The sequence below is a fragment of the Erpetoichthys calabaricus genome, chromosome 12 (assembly GCF_900747795.2).
Source record: "Erpetoichthys calabaricus chromosome 12, fErpCal1.3, whole genome shotgun sequence".
Lineage (NCBI taxonomy): Eukaryota > Metazoa > Chordata > Cladistia > Polypteriformes > Polypteridae > Erpetoichthys > Erpetoichthys calabaricus.
In genome coordinates, this window is record NC_041405.2 from 140,961,700 (window position 1) to 140,985,293 (window position 23,594).

A 23,594-nucleotide genomic window follows, 5' to 3' on the forward strand; every position below is an offset into this window, starting at 1 on the left:
GTGGTGGGAATGCTACAAAAGTTTACAAAATTTTCTAAAATGTCCCTGGTTCCTGTACTGGGAAACCACCTCTAATGGCCAAACTGGAGCTGTTGGTTCAGCCATTTTCCAATCCAGACAAAGCCACAGTCACAAGTTTTGCTAGTTTTGGAACACACTTGATAATTTGTGGTAAAAGGTTTGTGAATTGTTGGCTGCAATTTCTTCGGTGGTATTAGCTGCTTTACAATCACAGGGGACTTAACCTGGCCAAACGCCTCTTCAGTTAATAATATCACCGATACACTTGGTCCTCTTGGTTTACTTCAAAGACTAAAATCAAGGGGCACAACACTTACCAGGCAGTCAAGCTGTGCCACTGGGCTTTTGGTTGCCAACTGGCTGACGTCCCACACTTTGACACAGCCTTTGCCCCCAGTGTAGACGTGACGTGTGGAGTTGCTGATGGTCACGGCACAGACCACCTCGCCGTGGCTCAGAGTGTGAATCTGACGGGCGTGCCGTGGGATTCCTGGACCGATCAGGGCATCTGGTGGGAAAGGAACTGGCTGCATCTGCCCATCTCCGCTCACGTGGAAGGAGTAAGCACTACCAACAAAAAAATAAAGGGAAAAGAGGATCATTGAAAAGAAATGCCAACAGACACACAAATCACCGTGCAGGGACAGAAATGACATGTGTATTTTATCCAGTGAGAAGTTGTATCAAATATTTTCTTGCTAGTTTAAAGGTCATATCACAATCGAAGACTTTCCCCAGGGGTGTTCTGTTATCACCTTCATTAAATAATCTTTGTGAGTTGGAGGCAGTCAGCAGCACCCATTTTGTACATGACTCTTCCTCATCAAATCGAAGAGTATGGACTTAGTCTTCAATCGTGTGGGTGGCTCTGTGTGCATGAGAGCTGACAGCCAATGAATGCTCATCTAGAAGTACAATGCATACAATGGAAGTACAAGAAATAAGGAACACAAGTGTGTTGGACCTCGTAAACAACACAGAAGCTCAACTGCCTGACGTCTTGTGCTTTACGTACCACAACAAAATGGAAAAAATAAAAATAAAAAGTGGCAGTGATTGTGGTTAAACTCACTGTACATGTTAACCTGTAGCTCAAAGCTTCACACCACCCTAAAACGGTGATTTCATTATTTTTATTTCAGGGATCCCAGGAACACAGGGGCTAACACACACTCACAGAGACACGGAATAAAGCGCTCCGATGAATTGATACTAAAGAATATATTAAACAAATAAAGAAAGAAAACATAGATCTAGAGTATATCAGGGAGATGTTGCCTTCATGGGGATGGGTGGAAAGGCAGATACTGTCGTGAAAGCTGGTGCCTTATTTAATTTTTCAGGATGTTTCTTGGTTCTTGTAGTGAGAAGTCAAGAAAAACGACACCTTTCATTGGCAAACTAAAAATATTAAAATATGCAAGCTTTTGAGACAACTCGGGCCCCTTCTTCAGGCGAGATGTAAAGCTTGCATATTGTAATCTTTCTAGATAGCCAATAAAAGGTGACATTTTGCTCGACTTCTCACTACATCCATAATGGCTAACATGGTACAACACCCTAGTACTTGGTTCTTATAGAAACAAATTATGTGTGTAAACCCTATGCAATTCATTTTTTGAATTTGAATATGGCCACCAGGGGGCGCTCCATCTCTCTAAACACCCAAAACACAGAGGCTTGGACGCAACTGTAAAAGCACAAAGAGCTTCTATTGTAGAAAACTCTTCTCAGGCAAGCATTTCCCACACCACAACCACAATACAGATAAAAGCACTGAAACCACTCCTCCATGTAAGTGTTGTCTTTCCTAACACCCCCCAATGACGACTCTGGCAGGCAGCTCCTTTAATCTGAAAACAGAGTACTTCTGGAGTCCCATAATCGTGGTCCGGGAGCACTTCTGGGTTAGGCTAGAGCCCGTCAAAGTAGGGCTCATTAGTCCCCACAGCACCCCCTGGCAGCACTCACAGAACTCAACTGGGCCGAGTCCAAGAACTCCAGTTCCCATGATGCCCTGTGGGAAGCCATAGTGCTGCCACAACCTAGGGGGGCTGCCATCTGGCAGTCTGGGGGAGATAATGACCCGTGTATGCTAATGCCCACCAGTATTTCCCAGCTGGGGGTGTCCCAGCCGGACCAGGGTCCAGGCCGTCCCTCAAAATATATTGTATAATTAAGCACACATCTATTTGCACTGTGATGGACTGGTGCCCTGTCTAGTGTTTGTACCCACCTTGCACCCTGTGCCAGCTGGGATAGGCGCCAGCCGCACTGTAATTCTGTGTGACACGATACATATACATACATCACATATACATATATATACATATACCCCAATGTGTTTTGGGGTTTTCCAAATTAGATTACACTGACTGTGCAGCTCTAAATTGGTCCCAGTGTGGCTGTGTTCTCTCTACGATGGACTGACTGGTGTCCATTTCTGCCAGAAAGGCTCAGGCACTCTCTTATCACGCATGGAATTAAGCAGCTCTGAGAATCGTATGCCATACTAATGGCTGAAGATTAGCATAGTTGGAAGGAAGTGTAAAAAGTGCAATCTGTGATTTATCACAGTGCCTGCGGCAACATGTTGACGTGTGCCATTTCCTGTATTACAATCGTTTTTTTTTTGAGCTACTGAAATTTTCATAAAGAAAAATGACAACTTACGGTTTTCCTGATGTGGCAGACTGCATGCTGGCTGGGAGTCCTGGTACCCTCATGTGAGGGGATTCATACCCAACCTATAATAACACAGACAAAGATTAGGGTGGGCAGTTGGTAGAGGATTTACCAAGCAGGTAAAGAAAGGGAGAGAATTCTGCATTTCTTCCTGTTTCCCCTTTACCTCATCTAACACACGGGTGTCAAACTCTTATCCTGGTGAGCCGCAGTGGCTACAGGTTTTCATTCTAACCATCTTTTTTAGTGACCAATTTTTTCTGCTAATTAATTCTTTTGCTTTAGTTTTAAAATTACTTGACTCAGACCCCTTAGGTGTCTCTTTTTCCTTAATGAGCAGCCAAACAATAAGGAAATACAAAAACAAGCCACCACATGAGCAGCTCACCACATGATCTGAAAATAAAGAAAGGTGATGGTCTCAGTAAGGTTGATCTCTCAGGTCACTTAAACATTTTGATGGTGTTCTTAGAAAAAAATAAAACAAAATCAACAGCTTTGGAAATGTCTGCTGTGGGAAATGAGAGCAGCAACAAACCATGGAATTAAATAACGGGTTTAATTAAACAGCAAGAATCAGCTTCTCATTGAAAGATTGGTAGGAGTTTGAAATCCCAGTTTAGCTGGTCATCTGTTGGCTCCTTTCACATCTCATTTCTGTTTGGCTGCCATTTAATGATGAAAGGAATAAATACAGAGGACTGAATCCTTAAAAACAGGGCCATTAAACTGAAGCAGAAGTTAATTAGCAGTGAAAACTGGTCACGGATTAGGAAAAGGGTGAGAATGAAAACCTGCAACCGCTGCGGCCCTCCAGGCCTGGAGTTCGACACCCCTAGCCTAACATTTCAAATGTTTTGCTTTTTAAAATGTTAAATACTAATGTAAAAATGAAAATGTAACTGGTTTATTAAATTATGAAGTAAACGGAAGAAATATGTGACAAGAACAGGTGATTTGTTTCAGCCCATATGATCTTTCCCTATTTGCTAATGTTTCAAAGATAACACTGAACTGAAATTTGTGAATAGAAGTGTGTTATTTGTGGCTAGGGGGCACACACACTAAACGCTGTCACAGACCCAGAAGTCACTGCTTGATTAAATATGCACTGCCCTCCTCCATCAATGGCCAAGCATTCATGTTTCAACAAATATTAAAAGCTGACACCACCCGCCCCAAACTCGTTTCCTTCAGAACTTTAGCACTTCTCTCATGTTACTTGTGAAACACTTTTTGATGAGGATCAAACATTCAGCTTCTTCGGCCTCTCCTGTTGGCTCATATTATGTAACACTCTAAGTAAACTGGCTGGGTGCGACAGTGGATGCCATTTGGAATTTGTGCTACTGCAGCCACATTGCGGAGATCAGGTCTAATACAGTATGAATGTGTGTGACAGTCACTTGTATTCGCTAAAACTTCCATGGTTGCCGATAAAAGCAGCACTCTGTCACAGTCCGAGTTTGTGATGTAGGGGGCAGAAAACCCACTTGCGCTTTCTAGATGAGGCTTAGCTTCAAACTTTCATACAAGTGTTAGTCAGAGACATGCCGGATCAACTGCAGACTGACGGCATTAATGTGCAACTCTCATATCTCACAGTAATAAAAGTCTTTAAAAGCGTCTGTCTTACTAATGCAATTCGACTCCCATCTCCCCTCCCCTGGCTGGGGTGCTTAAGTCTTTCAGATCATCTCAAAGCTGGCAGTCCCAATCCTCTCCAGGAGAGCAGCTTTGAGGAAGACGCCTTTGAATTTTATTAATTTCAGAAAGACAAAGTCAAGTTCTATTAGGTTTGTTTGCTTAGCTTTTCGGTATTACTCGCTACTGAAGGACTCCAAAGTTTGTTCCTACAACTCCCAAAACAAAGCGTCCTTTAATTTGTGCAACGGAGAGCCCAAACAAATGCCAAGTGGTATCTAATGTCAAATCTAACCAACAATTGGGCAGCTGTCACCCCAAGGAGGCAATGGTCAGAGTGCTGCTGGTGTCCCAAACATGCTCAGGTGTTGTTAAACACTGTCCTACTGGGGAAAAAAAAAAAAAAACTAAGACAGCCTGCCACGCAAAAGATCATACAATGTGTGGCAGGATTGGCGAGAGAGTGTCACCATACTGCCTCTGGTTGAAATGTTTTTTTTGAAGACTTCTGAAGAGCAAGGTGGGTCAAGAGACGAAATGAACTAGTGAAGGGTCAAACTCAAAAAGAATTAAGCTGGACTTTCACTTAACTCTGGTCAGGTCAGGTTGGGGAGCATGCACTGGTACAGAGCATTCCCACACCCACCACACGATTAAACAGTTAGGGATTCTGATTGACAACCCATCAGGCAGACATGTGCTCCAGTCACACTACCTGGAAATAACCCTCTATCTGCCACAGCCAGGTATGATGTGGGCGTCCCCTTGGCCTGGTCCAGCTGCTTGGGTATTCAACAATAAGGATCCTGTTGAGTCAGACCACCCTTGGGGAATCACGGCACATGGCCGTAACTGACGCTCCTTCATAATGCAGGTAATGTGCCTCTTCCGGGACTCCATGAGCAACACAAAGTCAAACCAGCGGGATGCAAAGATTCCCCAAAGAGACACAGTACCAAAGGAGTCCAGTCTTGGCTAGTGTCCATGTCTCACAACCATATAGCAAGACAGGAAGCACCAGGACTCTAAAGACTTGGACCTTCATTCCTTTGATATCAGGAGCGCTACACACTCCTTTTCAGGAACCTCATGACCCCCCATGCTCTCCTGATCCATCTACTGACTTCATAGGAAGAATCACCAGAGACATGAATGTCACTGCTGAGGTAAGTAAACCTCTTGATGAGGTCGACACTCTCCGCAGACAGACACACTGCTGATGGCTGTGCCCAGGAAATCATTAAAGACCTGGGTTTTGGTTTTTATCAGGACCCTCGCAAGGTCAGACACTCAGACTCCTCGCTCAATCTCTTGAGACCTCCAATCAGAGCCTCCATTGACTCTACGAAGATCACAGCATCGTCAGCAAAGTCAAGATCAGTGAATCTTTCTTCACCAACAGATGCCCCACAGCCGCTGGACCCCACAACCCACCCCCCAACACCCAGTCCATGCAAGAATTGAACAGAGTAGGAGCAGAACACACCACCGAACAACCCCAGAATCAACTGAGAAAAATGTACAGGTTCTGCCTCCACTCTGCACAGCACTCACAATACCAGTATACAGGCCGGCCATGATATCCAGCAGCCTTGAGGGGATCCCGCGAAGTGTCTCAGGATGTCCCACAGGGCAGCTCGATCAACTGAGTCGACCGCTTTATGAAAATCAACAAAGGCTACAAAGAAACTCTGCCGATATTTGCGTTTGCACTCCATGAAAACCCTCAGCGCCTCAGGATGGCGCTCCATGGTAGACTTCTTAGGTGTAAAACCAGACTGCTCCGGTCGCTGGTAGGTGGCCAAATGATCGGATTCAGTTAAGACTTATTTTGCATATTGGCTTAAGTTTGTTACGAGGAAGTCAAAGTAAACACTTGTGAGAAAGCTTTTGAGAACATCCACGATTGTCAGAAACACAGACACGGTTTCTTATACTGAAACGTTTGCCACTTCAAAAGTGGACGTATTCAAGCAAGGTTTTTGGCTTTTATTTCCCAGTCAGGCTCTGTGCCCCATGGCTTCCATTATAAAACATCAGGACAGGCTGGGCATTCTTTAAAAGAATAGAAAATGCTTAACTTCAGAACAAAACTGCATACATACAGAGTTATTGAAGACTAACTTTGACTTGAAGAAGGCTGAACGTATCCTTTAAGCCTCAGATGTGGACCACTTCTTTCTAAATGGTTTCAGGTGAAGATATGAAAAGATTCAAATGAGGAGGCAGCACTTTTACTTTTTTTCTTCACAATCATCCAGGTGGGCCCTTCTCATCTCCTTTTCCAAATCTGTTTTTTCCAATAACATTTCCCTTTGGTCCAGGATCTCTATCCTCTCCTCTTCTTTTACCTTGTAACTTCTACTTAAGTCACCCCTTAAGACTTGTGGTGTATCACCTCCTTCTCCTCTTCCTACTCATCCTCATTTTGTCTTTGTCATCCTTTCTCGTCACACAAACACTGCCACTTTATTTGCTGTGCTGATCAAAGCCTCCCACAAGCCGTTACTCTTACGTTCTGTGTGGCAACGTGATCTCCAATCCTCCATTGCCTTGTCAGGGAGCACCATCTGTAGAGGAGTCCTTCACCCAAAAACAATATGTTCTTGAATGTTACTTAAGCCATGTGCTTTAAAGCGATGACTGATGGGAAAAAAAATGTCATGTTTTCATGCAGAAAGGAAGTAAGAATGTTTATAATTCAACAGTTGTGGTAGGGGGCCCAACAGCAAACAATATCAAAACGTCCATGAAAAAATCTCACATTAATCGTGTTGCCTAGTCCACATGCAAAAATCATCCAGTCGCTTACTCTCAGCATCCAAAACATTTTTAAATAAAGCACTCTCATAAACGAAGAATGCATGTGCACACAGCGAGTGAAGCTTCAGGGCGGCCAGTGAATAAAAATAAGCATCTGACCCAAAGACCCGCTTCTTTCATTGGTCAAGACTCCTTCATGAGAGCACTCCCTGGAAAAATATTTTAGTGGACGTTGTGAATAAGCGACTGGATGACTTTGCATGTGGATCACGTGACATGAGAGACGCGAGTTTTTTTTTCCATGGGCGTTTGCACTGGGCCTCTTATGGCAAATGTTGAATCCCAAGCTCTCTTACTTCCTTTCTGCAAGAAAACAGGAGGGTAAAAAACGTATTCTTGGCAGTCCCTATAAAGCACATGGGGTAAGTAACATTTAAACAAAACGTCATTTTTGAGTGGAGTACTCACTCTGTCATCAGCACACTCCATTTAACGTTGTCCATCTAGTGTATCTTAACCCATGTGAACGTGTTTGCTTTGGGTTTATCCACTGACCCGCTTTGTCTCACTTGTGCTCCTGAACTGTCCCCACTGCCTTCCTCCACATGTCCTCTGTCATTCCCTATTGGCTTGCTATTCCGACTTTCCTCTCTCACCTCATACTTTTCCTTCTCCTGGACCTTTCCACACGCGCTGCAGCAGATATGGTTCTCTCTCTCTCTCTCTCTGGGTGCATCGCTGCCAAACTTGCTCTGGCCTCTCGATGGAAATCCCCCTGGTTCAGTCTCTGCTGATTCTTGAAGATCTTCTTTCTAGAACTTCACACCTCTTGAGCTCTTGGCTCTGAGGGCTGATGGGGCATCTGGTTCCATCATCAGGGAGTGGCTGTTGGTCACCAAGCTTGATGGTGAATGGCTATCTGGTGGCTATTGAGTAAGTTTGTGTGTGTGTGTGTTTGGGGGGGGGGTGCGGGGGGCACACATATCCCCCTTACTGCCTTTCGTTTTCAGTCTGGCTTTGCCCCTTCTGATTAGTCAGGCAGACACCACTTTAGTCACATTCTCCATTTTTGTTTATTTTGTTTCTCACAGGGTTGGGGTGGTGGGGTATTTCATCTCATTTTCTTATAATCTCATACATCCACCTTCTTTTGGTATTTTATTTATTCCTTTTAATAAAAATGTGTTTACAAAAAAACAACTTTCTCTTAACCATCCTTCAAAAGTCAAACAGAATTCCCACTCATGCACTCACCACAGAGGTACGGCCATAATTGGCTGCAGCCACAGCAGCAGCAGCGGCGGCGGCTCCATTAATCTGCGGAGACACGAGGTGCAACCCAGCATAAGCCCCCGCCATCTCGCCGTTCACCCCAGGGTGGGGGATCCCGAATGCCCCTGCATAGGAGTTCTGCACTGAAAGCGGGTTTCGTAGTCCAAGAGCTGAGGCAAAAAAGGAGACAAAAAAAATCACAAGACATAAATTATGGTGATGGCTCATGGGGTGAGAGGAGAAGTACAGTCAATGCAGCACGTGATTATCAACATGGCATACTGAACATTGCCAAGCTGATGAGACAATGGCAGTCACACAGTGCAGGACACATGTGCACCACCTTTTGTTTTTCTTTTTGTGCCAGAGCTGACACCTGGTGGTTGGAGGAGAAGGAATTTGCACAAATGCCCGCCCAACTGACGGCCCTTTACAATGCCCAGCGCCTCAGTTTTTGTTCCCCTATGGAGGGACTGGAATTAAGTTCATGTGAAAGGCTTGCAAGGATCAGAGAAGCAGGTAAGCAGCGGAGAAGGGGTAGAGACGACGAGAGACTCCTGAAACACATAAAAGGGGCCACAACAGCAAGAGGCCTTTCATTAAAATTGAAGAATTCCCTCAACCGCCAAGATGCAAGTCTTTGCCAAACAGCATAAAAAAAAAAAAAAAACCAATTCAAAAATGATAAATGCCAATTTATTATTCACAAGCCCGCTGATTGAGAAAACGGTGCTTGAGGGCTCGTCTGTCACCTCCTCACGGGCTGCAGCAGGGAGCAAAGGAGCCAGCAAGCAATTATCTGCTCAGCAAGCGTGGGGCTTGGGTTTGCAAAGTTTACCTGCGTGAATTCTTACGCAATTATCCTCACCGGCAAATTATGTAGGCAATCATGGCTCTCAAAAGCCTTTCCAAAAGAAATGGGGCCCAACGGGAAAACAGTCGATCTTATGACAGCATAGGGGTTAATAAGCACATTGAGGTACTAAAGAATACAAAACACGACATGGTGCGACTGAAATGAATACGTAGCTCCTTAAAGGAAAGGTCTGCAATGTGCACTTTAATCACCATGTCTGAATGGTTTGATTTGTAATTTTAAACAATGGAGCAGAGGGCTAAATCAAGGAAAAAAATGTGTCTTTGTCCCAAACATTATGGAGGGCACTATATGGGATATCAGATTTAATTTGAAGCATACAACTGTACAGGCCGCACAGTGGCCTTGCAGTAAGGAGACCAGCGTTCACATACTGGGTCCTTCCTGGTGGAGTTCTCTCCATGTCTGAATGGGTTTCTTCCTACTGTTTAGGTGAATTGGTGACACCTTTGTACGTGTTTGGTGTGTGTTCACCCCAGTGATGGACTGGCACCCTATCCAGGGTTTGTTCCTGCCTTGCTCTCTATGCTAAATGGGATAGGCTCCAGCACCTATCTCCCCCACCAACCCCGTGACCCTGATCTGGTTTAAATGGGTTAGAAAATGACATGACACACAACTACACACAATACAGTATGTAGTCAACTCCAAGACTGTGCATTAGAAGAATATCAAAATACATGTAATCAGCTCTATTAAGCAGAAAGAAATATCTATGTACAATTACAGCATTATATTAAAGTAGATATCTCTATTTATATTAAAAAAAAAAAAAAAAAGTTTTCCGTCAAGTCCACGTTATTCAGCCTTGACCACTCCTCCAGTCACGTGTCCTACTACACGCATCCCCTCTCCATCCCACCCTGTGACACACTCAGTGCTGCTAACTCGCCCCTTCAACAAAGCAAAATATCACGCAAGGAGATACAGAAATGCCTTTTGTATTAAGACGATTACAATTCCCAGTGCGGTTAAACTTTGCGATGACAATTAATAATCGCAATTAATAATCGCAAGGTCAAAGTTTGGATCGAGTAGGATTAATAGTCGAGTTGAAACTGACGAATATTTACCCATGGTCAATTGTATGTAGCGCTATCAAGATGTACATCGAAAAAAAGGCATCAAATAGAAAGCAAGTTAGACGAAGTAATTCACAACATTGTTTTTGATGAGGCCTTAATGAAATGTATTTACTTTTTATTATGCTTTATTACATTTTACTTCTAATTTTTACTATGTTTTATTACTCAGTGGTATTTAAAATAGACAGTCGTAGTGAAATACTCCAGTAACTGATTTTCTCTCTATAACAACTCAGGACCAAACCGGCTCCCTCCCACACCCCACATACCATCTCTTTAAATACAATCACTTTCTCTAATGAAGGGGTGCACCAACACCCTTGGAACAGCTCACCCGGGGGGTTGGCGAGCGAGGTGAGCAGGGGGCAGAGCTCCCAAGTAATGAAAAATTAATATGTACATAAAGTATACAATGCACATTAATATGCTGTACACGTCTAGTAGTTTTCAGACCCATTCACTTTTTTCACATTTTGTTATGTGCAGCCTTGTGCTAAAATCATTTAAAATCATTCCCCCACCGAAAATTAAACACTCAATACCCCAGTATGACCAAGTGAAGATAATGAATTATTTATGTATTTATTAAGAATAAGAAACTGATGCCAGGATTCAGACCCTTTACTCAGTTTTTTGGTTGAAGCCCTTAAGTGGCAATTGCATACTGGAGTTTTCTTCGGATTGAAGCGACAAGCTTCACACTTCTGGATGTGGAGATTTTCTGTCATTCTTCTCTGCAGTTGCTCTCAAGTTCTCTCAGTTTGGATGGAGATTGTCGGTGGACAGATATCTTCAGGTCTCTCCAAAGATATTCAAGTCCAGGCTCTGGCTGGCCACTCAAGGACATCCATGGAGTTGTTACTAAGCCACTCCAGTGTTCCCTCTGCTTTGTGCTTATGGTCCTGTTGGAAGGCGAGCCTTTAGGCCCAGTCTGAGGTCCAGAGAGCTCTGCAGCAGGATTTCATTAAGGGTACCTCTGCACTGCACTCCATTCCACTTCATCTTAACCCTGACTAGTCTCCCTGTCTCTGATTGTGCCACCACCATGCTTCACCGTTGGAATGGTATTGCACAGGTGATCAGTAATGCCTTGGTCCCTCCCCTCCATATGTGACACTTAGAATGGAGGCCATGACAGTTCAGTTTTTATTTCATCAGTCCAAGGAAACTTCCTTCTCAATGCCTGGGGGTCCATTAGGTTCCTTTCTGCAAACTCCAAACAGGCTTTCATGGTGTCGGCTGGCCACTCCGCTATAAACTTCAGATTAGTGAAGTGGAGTGTTGCAGTGGTGATTGTTCTTCTGGAAGTTATTCCCATCTCCACATAGTTTCAATGGAGCGCAGCCTGAGTGACCATCAGATTCTTCCTCGCCTTTCCTATCATGGCCCTTCTTCCTTGATTGCCTGCTATGGCTGGGGAGTGGGGGTCCATTAGGATAGATCTGCGACTTGACACAATTCTGTCTCTAAGCTCTGCAGCCAACTGCTTCCACCTTATGGCTTGGTTTTGACTCAACTGTGGGACCTTCTATAGACAGTTGTGTGGGTTTCCTAATCAGTCCAATTAAATTGATTTGGCCAAAGGTGGGCTCTAAACAAGGTGTAAAAACATCTCAGTGAAGCACCTGAGCCAAAGTTCAAGTTTCATATAAAAGGGTCTGAATAGTTGAGTCAATGTGACTTTTTTTTTTTTTTTTTTTTATCTATAATCTTCTTCTTTCGGCTGCTCTCATTAGGGATCGCCACAGCGGACCATCTTTTTCCATCTCTCACCACATCCATAAACCTTCTCTTATGCCTTCCTCTTTTCCTCTTGCCTGGCACCTATATTTCTTAGAATCCTTTTCCCAATATACCCAGCATCTCTCCTCTGCACATGTCCAAACCAACGCAATCTCGCCTCTCTGACTGTCTCCCAACTGTCCAACTTGAGCTGACCCTTTAATGTCCTCATTTCTAATCCTGTCCATCCTCGTCACACCCAATGCAAATCTTAGTTTCTTTAACTCTACCACCTCCAGCTCTGTGTTCCGTTTTTTTTGTCAATGCCGTCTCCAACACATATAACACATACTACTGTCCTGTAGACCTTTCCTTTCATTCTTGCGGATAGCCGTCTGTCACAAATCACCAAATCACTCCTGACATTCTTCTCCACCCATTCCACCATGCCCGCACTCTCTTTTTCACCTCTCTTCCACAATCCCTGTTACTCTGAACTGTTGATCCCAAGTATTTAAACTCATCCACCTTTGCCAACTCTACTCCCTGCATCCTCTCCTCTCTAGAGCATATCTCCACTTCTCCAGGGTCTCCTCAATCTGCTCCCTACTTTCATTACAAATCACAATGTCATCAGCAAACATCATAGTCCACGGAGACTCCTGTCTAATCTCATCTGTCAACCTGTCCATCACCATTGCAAATAAAGGGCTCAGGGCAGATCCCTGATGTAATCCCACCTCCACCTTGAATGCATCCGTCACTCCTATCGCAGACCTCACCACAGTCACACTTCCCTCATACATATCCTGTACAACTCTTACGTACTTCTCTGCAACTCCCAACTTCCTCATACAATACCACAACTCCTCTCGAGGCACCCTGTCATATGCTTTCTCCAGGTACATTTAATTTAATAAATTTGCAAAAATTGTTTGGTCAGTCATTCTGGGGTATTGAGTGTTGCTTGAAGGAGGAAACGATTTTAGCACAAGGCTGCAATATAACAGAACGTGCACACATATGTTTTTTATGTACACCATGTCAGCTCGGTTATTGTGAGAAATGTGAAATCATCTGATGCTTTCTTCAGTGCGGGATTGAAGATGACCAGCAACTTTAGACTTTACTAAGTAGTGCTGTACACCTCCATGACAAGTCAAGGTACAGTGCTGGCATAAATTAAAATACAAAATGTCAGGACTCAATAAACAGACTACAAGGAAGCAAGCCTTACAGGTAGACAGAAGGGTCCAACTCACCCTTTTCAAGTGAACTTACCTAAGGGGTCTACTCCAGCTTTTCCTTGCACAGCTCTGAACTGTGGAGCATTGGAGCTTGGGCCTGGAATGGAGGACTCTCCCACTGGCATTGGGGTGCTAGATTTCAATCCAGGTGTGCTTGAGCCCTCCTTCTGCGGAGGATGAAATGCACAAATAAGTCAGAAAACAAAAACACACACACACCTCACTCCAAAGTGAACATATGCATACCACATTCCCCAAAAATGTGCTGGTTAGAATAACCGGTGATCCCAAACTGAATGTGAGAGTGTGTGTGGAGGTGGGCTCTGTGATAGACTGGTGCTCTGTCCACAGCTGTTCCTGTTCACTATCTTGTGTCCTGGGCTGTCAGGACAGGCTTTGAAGTGTGAGGATTTTTTTTTTCCCTTCCTTGCCACATATTAAAGTTTTACTTCACTCAAGCGTTCACCATCACCCAAGCTTATGTTCTGCTCTAGGTTGGTGGTTAGGAAAACAGCCGCAAGACTACAGCCATGATCCCACACAATAGGCTTAGGTCCCTTTGGATTCAAATCCCATGACATTGTTTAGCTATTTGGCCTAATAAGTCAACAGTAACATTTTATTTCCTACAGAATGTGCAAATAAATTATATATACACACATACTGTATATAGTGTCACACATGCACATGGGAGGCAGTCAAGGGGCTCAACTATGGGTAAAGAGCTGACTCAGAGGGTGACAAAGTGTACTAACATCTCTTCTTCCACCTCTGAAGATCACAGGAAGGAAAAAACCCCTAAACACCAACCGGGTTCCACTTCCGCCTCCAGACCATGCCTTCCAACTGACCTCCTCCCAGCTCTGGCTCCTGGAGTAGTGGTGGCTGGCTCCTTTTATAGGACACCTGGAAATGCTACTACAGTAATCCCTCGCTATATCTCGCTTCGCCTTTCGCGGCTTCACTCCATCGCGGATTTTATATGTAAGCATATTTAAATATATATGGCGGATTTTTTGCTGGTTCGCGGATTTCTGCGGACAATGGGTCTTTTAATTTCTGGTACATGCTTCCTCAGTTGGTTTGCCCAGTTGATTTCATACAAGGGACGCTATTGGTGGATGGCTGAGAAGCTACCCAACTTACTTTTCTCTCTCTCTCTTGCGCGGACTCTCTCTGATCCTGACGTAGGGGGTGTGAGCAGGGGGGCTGTTCGCACACCTAGACGATACAGACGCTCGTCTAAAAATGCTGAAAGATTATCTTCACGTTGCTACCTTCTGTGTGCAGCTGCTTCGTGAAGCGACATGCTGCACGGTGCTTCGCATACTTAAAAGCTCAAAGGGCACGTATTTATTTTTCTCTATCTCTCTCTCTCTCTCTGCTCCTGACGGAGGGGGTGTGAGCTGCCGCCTTCAACAGCTTTGTGCCGCGGTGCTTCGCATACTTAAAAGCCAAACAGCCCTATTGATTTGTTTGCTTCACTCCTTTGAAGAGGAAGATATGTTTGCATTCTTTTAATTATGAGACGGAACTGTCATCTCTGTCTTGTCATGGAGCACAGTTTAAACTTTTGAAAAAGAGAAATGTTTGTTTGCAGTGTTTGAATAACGTTCCTGTCTCTCTACAACCTCCTGTGTTTCTGCGCAAATCTGTGACCCAAGCATGACAATATAAAAATAACCATATAAACATACGGTTTCTACTTCGCGGATTTTCTTATTTCGCGGGTGGCTCTGGAACGCAACCCCCGCAATGGAGGAGGGATTACTGTACACAGCTCAACAGTTCCCGCAGTGCCCCCTGGCGGCACCCACAGAACCCAGCAGGGCTACTTCAAACTCCAACTCCCAAGGAGGCCTGTGGGAGTCCAAGGCACCACTGCAACCCAGTGAGGATGCCACCTAGCGCTCCGGGAGAGGTAATGCCCTGAATAAGCTCTCTCCACTGTTGAGGTGTATGTATATACTAATATAATACAATATTATACACACACACACATATAGTGTGTTAGTATATAGGTAGTATATACTTCGCATAAAAGTACTAATCACGTTCTCCGGTTGTTTGATAGCTTTACATTTCCCATTTCTGACTGCTTTACCTTTACCATGGACATCACCTCTTTGTACACAGCCATTCCTCACAATAAGGGTCTCATTGCTTGACAGAAAGGCATTCAGATGACATCCAGTCCACAATCCTTCATTAGACTGGTAGAACTGGTTCTAATCCTCAATGCTTTCTTTTCTGGTAACAATCTTTTTCAGCTGGTCAATGGAATTGTAATGGGTGCAAGAATGGGACAGAGCCATGCCAACATCTTCATTGGCTGGGTAGAAGAGCATTTCTTTCTTTCCTACTTCAGCTTTGTACCTGACCTGTACAAAATACTATATGTTGGTGAATGCATCTTACTCCAGAAGCAAGCAGCAGGAATTTGTTAATGGTTTTATTAGTTTTCATTCATCTCTCAGGTTTACAGTTGACATGTCTATCAGAACTCCACCATTCTTGGATATCAGACTTTCTATCAGCTTTCTGGGACTTAAAACCTCTGTCTTTTACCAGCCATGTTACCTTCCTACAGCTCCTTCCGTCAGTGGTGTACTAAACACTCTCCTCCTCTTTGACAGTTTATTAGACTCCACCGCCTCTGCAATAATGAGGATGACTTTTGTGATGAAGCCCTCAATTGACAGAGGACACCCTTCTCATATTGTGGACAGGGCCCTCATTCAAACCAGGAGTAGATCTAATAACATCCACTGTAAGAGGAACCCCACATCCTGCTGATTCTCCCATTCCAACCTTACACCCTTTCTTTTCCACAGGTCATTAAACAAAATGTCCCCAATTTTATAGGTTCCAGTGAAAGGATCAGTCTTCTTAAACCTCCATTGATCTCCTTCTATCTACCATCTAATCTACACAAGCATCTCATCCACAACTCTTGTCACAGAACAGAGCCACATTCCCCACCAGGCAGTCCGAGCTTTAGCAGGAGCCACTGTGTCCCTTGTAAGTATATCACCAACAATACCCTTGTATCTGCTGGTCCCTCTGGTAAATTTAATATTAAACAACGGGCCTTTTGCCAGTCTGAATTTCTTGTAGGAAGTGCCCAGCCTTCTTTAAGGGTGAACCAGGGAGACTACTAGCAGACCATTTCAGGGAGCTTATTGTAGAACACTTCACATCTCTTGATCACAGCCACACTGATATCTCCGTTTGTGTTCTTTCACAGGGCTTCAAAGACACTTTTCAAAGAAAATCTGAAGCTGTTAAGTGCATTGTCAGCCTGGGGTCACACATTTATCCAAGTCTGTATGTTTGACTTAATCTTTCCCTTTATATTCCCTAATGGCACCTTTTCCTCACCTACTGTAAATTTTTTCTCCTAATGCTGTAACGTTATCTGCTTTTTCCTTCTCAGTTGCACACCTGATGAAGGCTATGCAGATAAAATGTTGTGTTTCTAACCTTTCCTTTTCAGCATGTGGTTAACCTTTAACCTCTTATACACACACACAATATAATTATATTTATATAATCTCCATTGTAATAGGAAATGACATTGAACTGAGGTTTTGGCAGGGATGGAGGGGTTGTCTGTCTCTATACAGAGTGGACCTGGTGTTGGGGGAATGCTATAATTATACAGTCCCCTGATATACCAGGTGGCAGCGCTCCTCAGCTAGTACACCCCATACAAAGTACCACAGGGAATGTTAGGAATTGTAGACCCATTGGGCAACCCTGCTGGGTGCCATGGGTGCAGCCATGGGATGAGCTGTAGAAGAGGATTGTCCTGACTTTGAGGGGCTTCCGCCAGACCCAGAACTGTTTCCACAGTACAATATGGTAGCCCAGGAAGTACTCCTGGGTTGGGCGTAAAAAGGTAGGGATGGCTCACCTCCAGGAGGAACTGGGGGGAGGAGGAGGTGGATGATGCTTTTTAGGAAGTGTGGAAGGAGTGTAACAGAATTAAGGTCGACTGTGTTTAACTTGTGTTGGAAAAATTTGTGGAGAAGTCTGTAAAATGTGTTTGTGAACATTAAATGACTTGAACCTGTCACTGTGTCGGTGAAGTTGTGTCTGGGGTTTGGGGTGGTGTTATGCCCCCTAGTGGTCACAATATATGTACACACGCACTGAGCATGCACTGATATATCATACAACAGGACAGTTCATCTTTATCAAAGAGGACAGACACGAACCAAGGAAATCAGTCATACTAAAATGGTATGGCAGAAGAAAAGAAAGAACCAAGCCATCCCAATCATGTGCCACAAATTATTAAAAGAAAACACACATGGAGTAGTGGGACCCACCGAAGATGACTCCTTGGTACGAGAAGGTGAAGCAGCACTGCTTGAAGAAGGGCTGGCCTGGGGCACCTCCTTTCTCTGGTGTAGCTTGTCTAAGCCATTCTCTCGTGATGAGCAAGAGTGGACACTGTGGGGAGATGATGGGTCCTACAAGGATTGGGGGGTGGGAGAAAAAAAAAAAAAAAAGAGAGATATAGAACAGATATGTAGAATAAAAACTCAGAATATCCTCCTGTGTTTTCAGAAGTGGTGTACAAAAAAACAAAACAAACTCACCTCATCAACCACAAGGTTGTCATCACTTTTGTCAGCATCGCTTCCCTAGAGGAACAAATACTGAAAATTACTAAAAGCTCGACTTCCAGTCTTCGAAGATAGTGCGGAGTCTTAAATTCACAATACGCACATAATCAGTGGCGAAGTCCTTCTCATCCACCTTTCGCTTCTTGCCATTACTCAGATAGTCAGACGGAGCCCTGCCTTTGTCTCCATTCGATAAGGAGCTCTGGTGGATTGGGGGTGAGAACAGAAAGAGGTCAGTGTTTAATGGACGCCCAAACGTCGAAGATGTGTGAATTGGGGGGTCTGATGAGGAGTAACAGTCCACTGGTCAAATACTGCGAGAAACAGCAGTCTGGTCCTGAATTGTCTGATTCTTAGTAATTACTTTTTTTAAAAAAAAGTTTATTTCATTTTTATTATTATAGTGCTCTCCACAAAGTGTGAGACAAATACACAATTTTTCAAGATTTCCGCCCTCCACAGTTTAGAATTACAAATCAAAACTCAGACATTGCGATTAAAGGGCACATTGCAGACTTTCATTTCAGGGTCTTTGCACACATTTCAGACACAACACTTTTTCTATACGGTCCCCCCTTTTCGGGGACACAATGTTTGGGACACTTGGCGTCACAGGTGTTTGATTCCTCAGGTGATTACACTACTTCATAAGATACCTTGGCTCGCTTCTACCCTTTGGGGTCTGTAGTTGCCATTGAGGACAACATGAGGACAAGAGTTGTGTCAATGAAAGTCAAAGAAGCCATAATGAGGCTGAAAACCAAGGATAAAACCATGAGATACATCAGGAAAACCTTAGGATGACCAAAATCAACTGTCTGGAATATCATGAAGAAGAAAGAACACACTGGTGGACTCAGTAATCACAAAGGGGCTGGTAGGCCAAGGAAGACCACCACTGCTGACGACAGAAGAATCCTCCCAATAATAAAGAAAAAGCCCCCAATGCCTGTCTGGCAGATCAGAAACAATCATCAGGGGGCAGAAGTGTGTGTGTTAGAGACAACTATCAGGAGAAGACTTCGTGAACAGAAACACAGGAGGCCACACTGCAAGATAAAAACCACAAAAGCAGGAGGGTCAGATTACTGTTTGTGAAAAAGGATTAAAAGAGCCTGCAGAATTCTGGGAAAAGGTCATGTGGAGAGACGAGACAATGATGAACCTGATCCTACAACAACATAATGACTTAAACACACTGCTAAGGCAACACACTTGTTTTCCCAAAGCTAAACAAATGGAAAATTCTTGAATGGCCAAGCCAGTCACCCGATTTCAATTCAATTAAGCAGGCCATCCATATGCTGAAGAGAAAGCTTAAGGGGACAAGCCCCCAAAACAAAACAAGATGGGTGCACTGGAGGCTTGGCAGACCATCACCAGAGAAGACCCTCAGCACCTGATGATGTCCGTGAATCACAAAGTTCAGTCACTGCATGCGAGGGATATGCGACCAAGAACTAAATATGGCAACTGCTTCAATAGACCTGACAAACATTATGGAGAGGGGGGGTATACCACGTAGAAAAAGTGTTGTGTGACCAAAATGTCTGCATATGCCCTTAAATGAAAGTCTGCAATGTTCACTTCAATCACAATGTCTGAACTGTCCGATTTGTACCTTTAAACAGTGGAGCAGAGGGGGGAAATTAAGGAAAAAATGGGCCTTTGTCCCAAACATGGAGGGCAACTGTATGTGTCAGATGTACTAAAATAAAAAAAGAAATACACAAACAAACCAAACTCTTCCACATAGGAATGCCATGGGGCTCTTTGTGCACACACACACACACACCCACACACACAGGACAGGAGTCAAGCCATACAGCACCCTGGTGAAGTAAATGCTAATGTCAAAGATACACATAATGGACCACCATCAGCTGGGGCGCCTTGCTTCATAATGTCATATCGGGCCCAAAAAGGGACAACAGAACAAAAGTGCTCATGAAAACAAAGAAGGTGTGCATCCTGCTGGGATAACTGTGGGCAGCTAACTTAATGTTTGGCAGAAATTACTAACTAGTTAGGGAAAAGTGGTGGTAATAGTTCAGTTTTTGATTTTAAGCAAACATGTTGTCACTTTGTCATTATCAATTATTGAGTGTTGATTGTTGGGCAAAAGTGGCAAATGTATCCATTTGAAATGAAATCTACAAGGCAATAAAGTGCAGGGGTCTGAATTCCAATCACACACACAGTGTATATACAGAGTAGATATCCAGTGTCCATTGCCCAAGAATATTTAAATGAAAAAGCGCATCTGCCTTGAAAAACCTGAATGATGAAATGAAACACAACTTTAAACATCTTAGCTGCATCAGCGTAAGTCATAAGTGTTCAGATTTAACCAATCAGAATACAAATCATGTCCAAGGGTCACTCAGCACCAATGGAGGCAATTCTAAATGGCCTTAAAAAAAAAAAAAAATCACTAACTTCTACAGGAGTTTACCCCCAGAGGTCTCTTGGTTGCAAAGTGTACACAAAACCACAGTCCACATGGACCTTATTATTATTATTATTATTGATATTATATTATTGATATATTATTGAAGATAGAGATGAGAAGACTGCTAAAAATGAATTTCAAAGGGATTGCATACGTTGTCAACCACTGTGAAGAGCATTACTAAGAAGTGCTGGAAAGATGGCACCACCTGGGTGTTAAAAAGATGAGAACGTCTATCCACAAAATTAATGTCTGGGCAAGGAGGAAGTTCATCCCTGTGGCTACCATGAGGAAATGGCGCCCTTAAAGAAGCTGCCAGAATGTATGATGGCAACACCACACGAAATGCTTGCAACATGAGACTGACCTGTGGGGCAGGATGGTCAGACAGAAGCAGCTTCTCATATATTAAAAAAAAAAAAACAAAAACCTGACCATCTAAGCCTGCATCAATTTGATTTCAGGATGACACATTTAACGACACTACATAAGAGATGTCTCATGGACACAGGAGACCAAAGTTGGTCTTAATTCCATAAGATATGGTTGGTGGAAAGCCAGTAGAGCTCATCATCCAAAGAACACAGCACTCACTGTCAGGTATGGTGGGGGAGAGAATTACACTCGGGGGTCACTTCTGTTTCACCAGGGACAAGCAGCTCTGGTGAAGGTGGGTGGGTGGGAATGAAGAGCTCAAAAGTTTGATGTTTTAGCACAAGATTTCCAGGAAAACTCAAGTTAAAGATGAATTGAAGCTTTCAACACAATAATGTTCCAAAGCAGTGGTTCTCAATCCTTATTCCTCCAAGGTCCCCTAGTGGACCTCAAGAATATGGGAGAGCCCCCCTTACATGATATTTACCTTTTTTTTTTTTTTTTTTTTTTATGTGTGTGATCTACTTCTGGAGTTCAGAGCACATGGTCAGCCATTGTACAGCAGCCTGAAGCAATTGCTCAAGGGCCCAATGGAGTAGGATCTCTTCTGGCAGTAACGGGATTTGAACTGGCAACCTTCCAGATACCAGTGCAGATTCTTAGCCACTGAGGATCCACTCCATCATTTGCTGCAGACTTGACAAAAGTTTCTAGGTTTTGGACTTACAGGTGTTAATACAGATGTAAGAGCAAGAACTGGTAAAGCAAGAACAGCATTTGTGCAGTTAAAAGAACATCTGGAAATCACAGCTACTCTCAGTCCAAACTAAAGTTAAGACTCTCTAATTCTGTTGTTAAAGCGGTGCTGTTGTGGAGAATCACAGCAGCTACAGTCAAGAGAGTGCAAGGTTTCATAAACTACTGCCTTAGGAAGATGCTACCGGCCCAACACAATCAGTAACAGTGACCTCTGGCAGAGGAGGACTAACCAACTGCTGAAGAGGTGCTGGAGATGGAGAGGCCGCACTCTCTCTGCAAACTAGCGACCAACATAACTCGACAGGCATTATGGTGCAATCCTCAGGGCAAGCGAAAATGGGGGAGGCCAAGGAACACATGGCATGGGGAGGTGGATGCGGATATGAAGAGAACGGGTTACAACTGGTGCTAGCCTACATCCCTGGTGGGGTATCAGGCGATGATGATGGTTACACTGCCCATGTTTTAAAAACAAAAAAAATATATACATTAATTAGGCTTGTATGTTTTAATAACTTTTTTTTTTTTACTAGTGCTAAATCATAATATAAATTAGGTGGACATTTTTAAGAAATATATAAGATGAGATACAAAAATCTCCGGACTGGTAAAAAAAAAAAATATGCGTATTAATGAATTACAGCATTCTAAACATGGTCACCTTCGATATACTCCCCGTCCCGATCTCTACACCGCTCCAGACGTATCTTTCCATTGATTGAAGCAGTGCTGGAAGTCTTTTTGCTTAACGCTCTTCAACAGGCTTGCCGTTTCTGTCTTCACTTCATCCATTGAAGAAAAATGTGTTCCCTTGAGGTCACTTTTGATTTTTGGGAAAATTTTTTCATAACTTAAATTACAGAAGCTACTTGGTTATCCTGTGGATTCAACATGAATGGGAATGCAAATGTGTTGTCTCTCCACAAATAACGATCAAGTCAGCGTTGAAGCTGAAAGCGGCAGGTATGAGGTGGCAGCAGTCAGGTGGGTCAGCATGGGCACCGGTATGGACTTTACAAAGTGTGTGAAGTTGAGTCACCATCTCCTTCAGGCCACTCTCCCATCTTTGGTGTTGAACTAAACGTCTTGATGCCTGTGAGGTGTGGCATCTTCTTTTCACTTTTTCTTGTCGAGTCATGGTGAGCAGGCCGTTCCCATTCAAACTACAGGTGAGTGAGTAGCTGTGATGTGCTGAGCAGATAAACACGAGTGACCAGTAAACACAGAGATGCTGGGAGTATTTGGGGTGTCAATGAGATCTTTATTCAGACATGATGTGGGCACTGGAGATGCATTTTAATGCCAGGTGTAAATGTAAGTCTGTTCACCCTTTATATGGATACAGTCTGCATATGAAAGGTACTATAAAGGGGGTCTTTGGGAAAACAGTCATTTAGAGCCATATGCAACAGGTTTTGAACATTGATGCTTTCCAAATACTTAAGCTTGACACCTGTAGTTCGATTTTTAGTGATTTTAATATTTTTCTGTTACTTTATAATTATGTTTAGTTAATCTTGTGGCTCCCCTAGAAGTTTAGTGGGGCCTGTGACACCCTGGTTGAGAACCACTGATCTAAAGTACACAAAAGACTTGGCGACTGCCAATCAGTGGCTACAAACAAAACAGAACTTTCAAGAAGGACCTGCAGACATTTGATACCTGCTGTATGTATAGGAGATTCAACCGTATAGTCACATGTCCATACAAGGGATGGCTACTGAAAAGAGTGGAGAAATTCGGATCAGGGATCAGTCACAGCCCAAGATGGAGAATTGGATGCAGAGATAATCCACAGAGAGTGTAGTGTGGATGGAACAACTGGAAGAAGGTATCTTGAGGATCGTGTGATCAAAGAATTGAGCAGAAGGTTAAAGGTAAGGTGTTTACGACTGGGGCACAACCAGCAATGATGAATGGAGTCAAGACATGAGGCTCCAGCGGAAAAGAAGTTAGATGTGACAGAAATGAGAATGTTGAGATGGATGTATTGAGTTACAAAAAAAAGAACAGAGTAAGAAGTATGAGAATCAGAGGTACAACAGAAGTGGCAGAGAT

The 23,594-nt window shown here is 43.6% G+C and overlaps 1 protein-coding gene across 5 annotated transcripts in view; it reads right to left on the reverse strand.

Moving 5' to 3' along the window:
- The window catches only part of tle2a (TLE family member 2, transcriptional corepressor a), a 125,646-nt gene that overhangs the window by 22,711 nt on the left and 79,341 nt on the right, over positions 1-23,594 (reverse strand). For all 5 annotated transcript variants that reach the window (XM_051935260.1, XM_051935259.1, XM_051935262.1 and 2 more), the window contains 7 exons: positions 18,054-18,152; positions 17,924-17,968; positions 17,651-17,794; positions 13,351-13,483; positions 8,368-8,555; positions 2,695-2,768; positions 339-588 (listed from right to left, as the gene is read on the reverse strand). In XM_051935260.1, the coding sequence (XP_051791220.1) occupies positions 339-588; positions 2,695-2,768; positions 8,368-8,555; positions 13,351-13,483; positions 17,651-17,794; positions 17,924-17,968; positions 18,054-18,152 (933 nt within the window). The remainder of the gene's footprint in view (positions 1-338; positions 589-2,694; positions 2,769-8,367; positions 8,556-13,350; positions 13,484-17,650; positions 17,795-17,923; positions 17,969-18,053; positions 18,153-23,594) is intronic.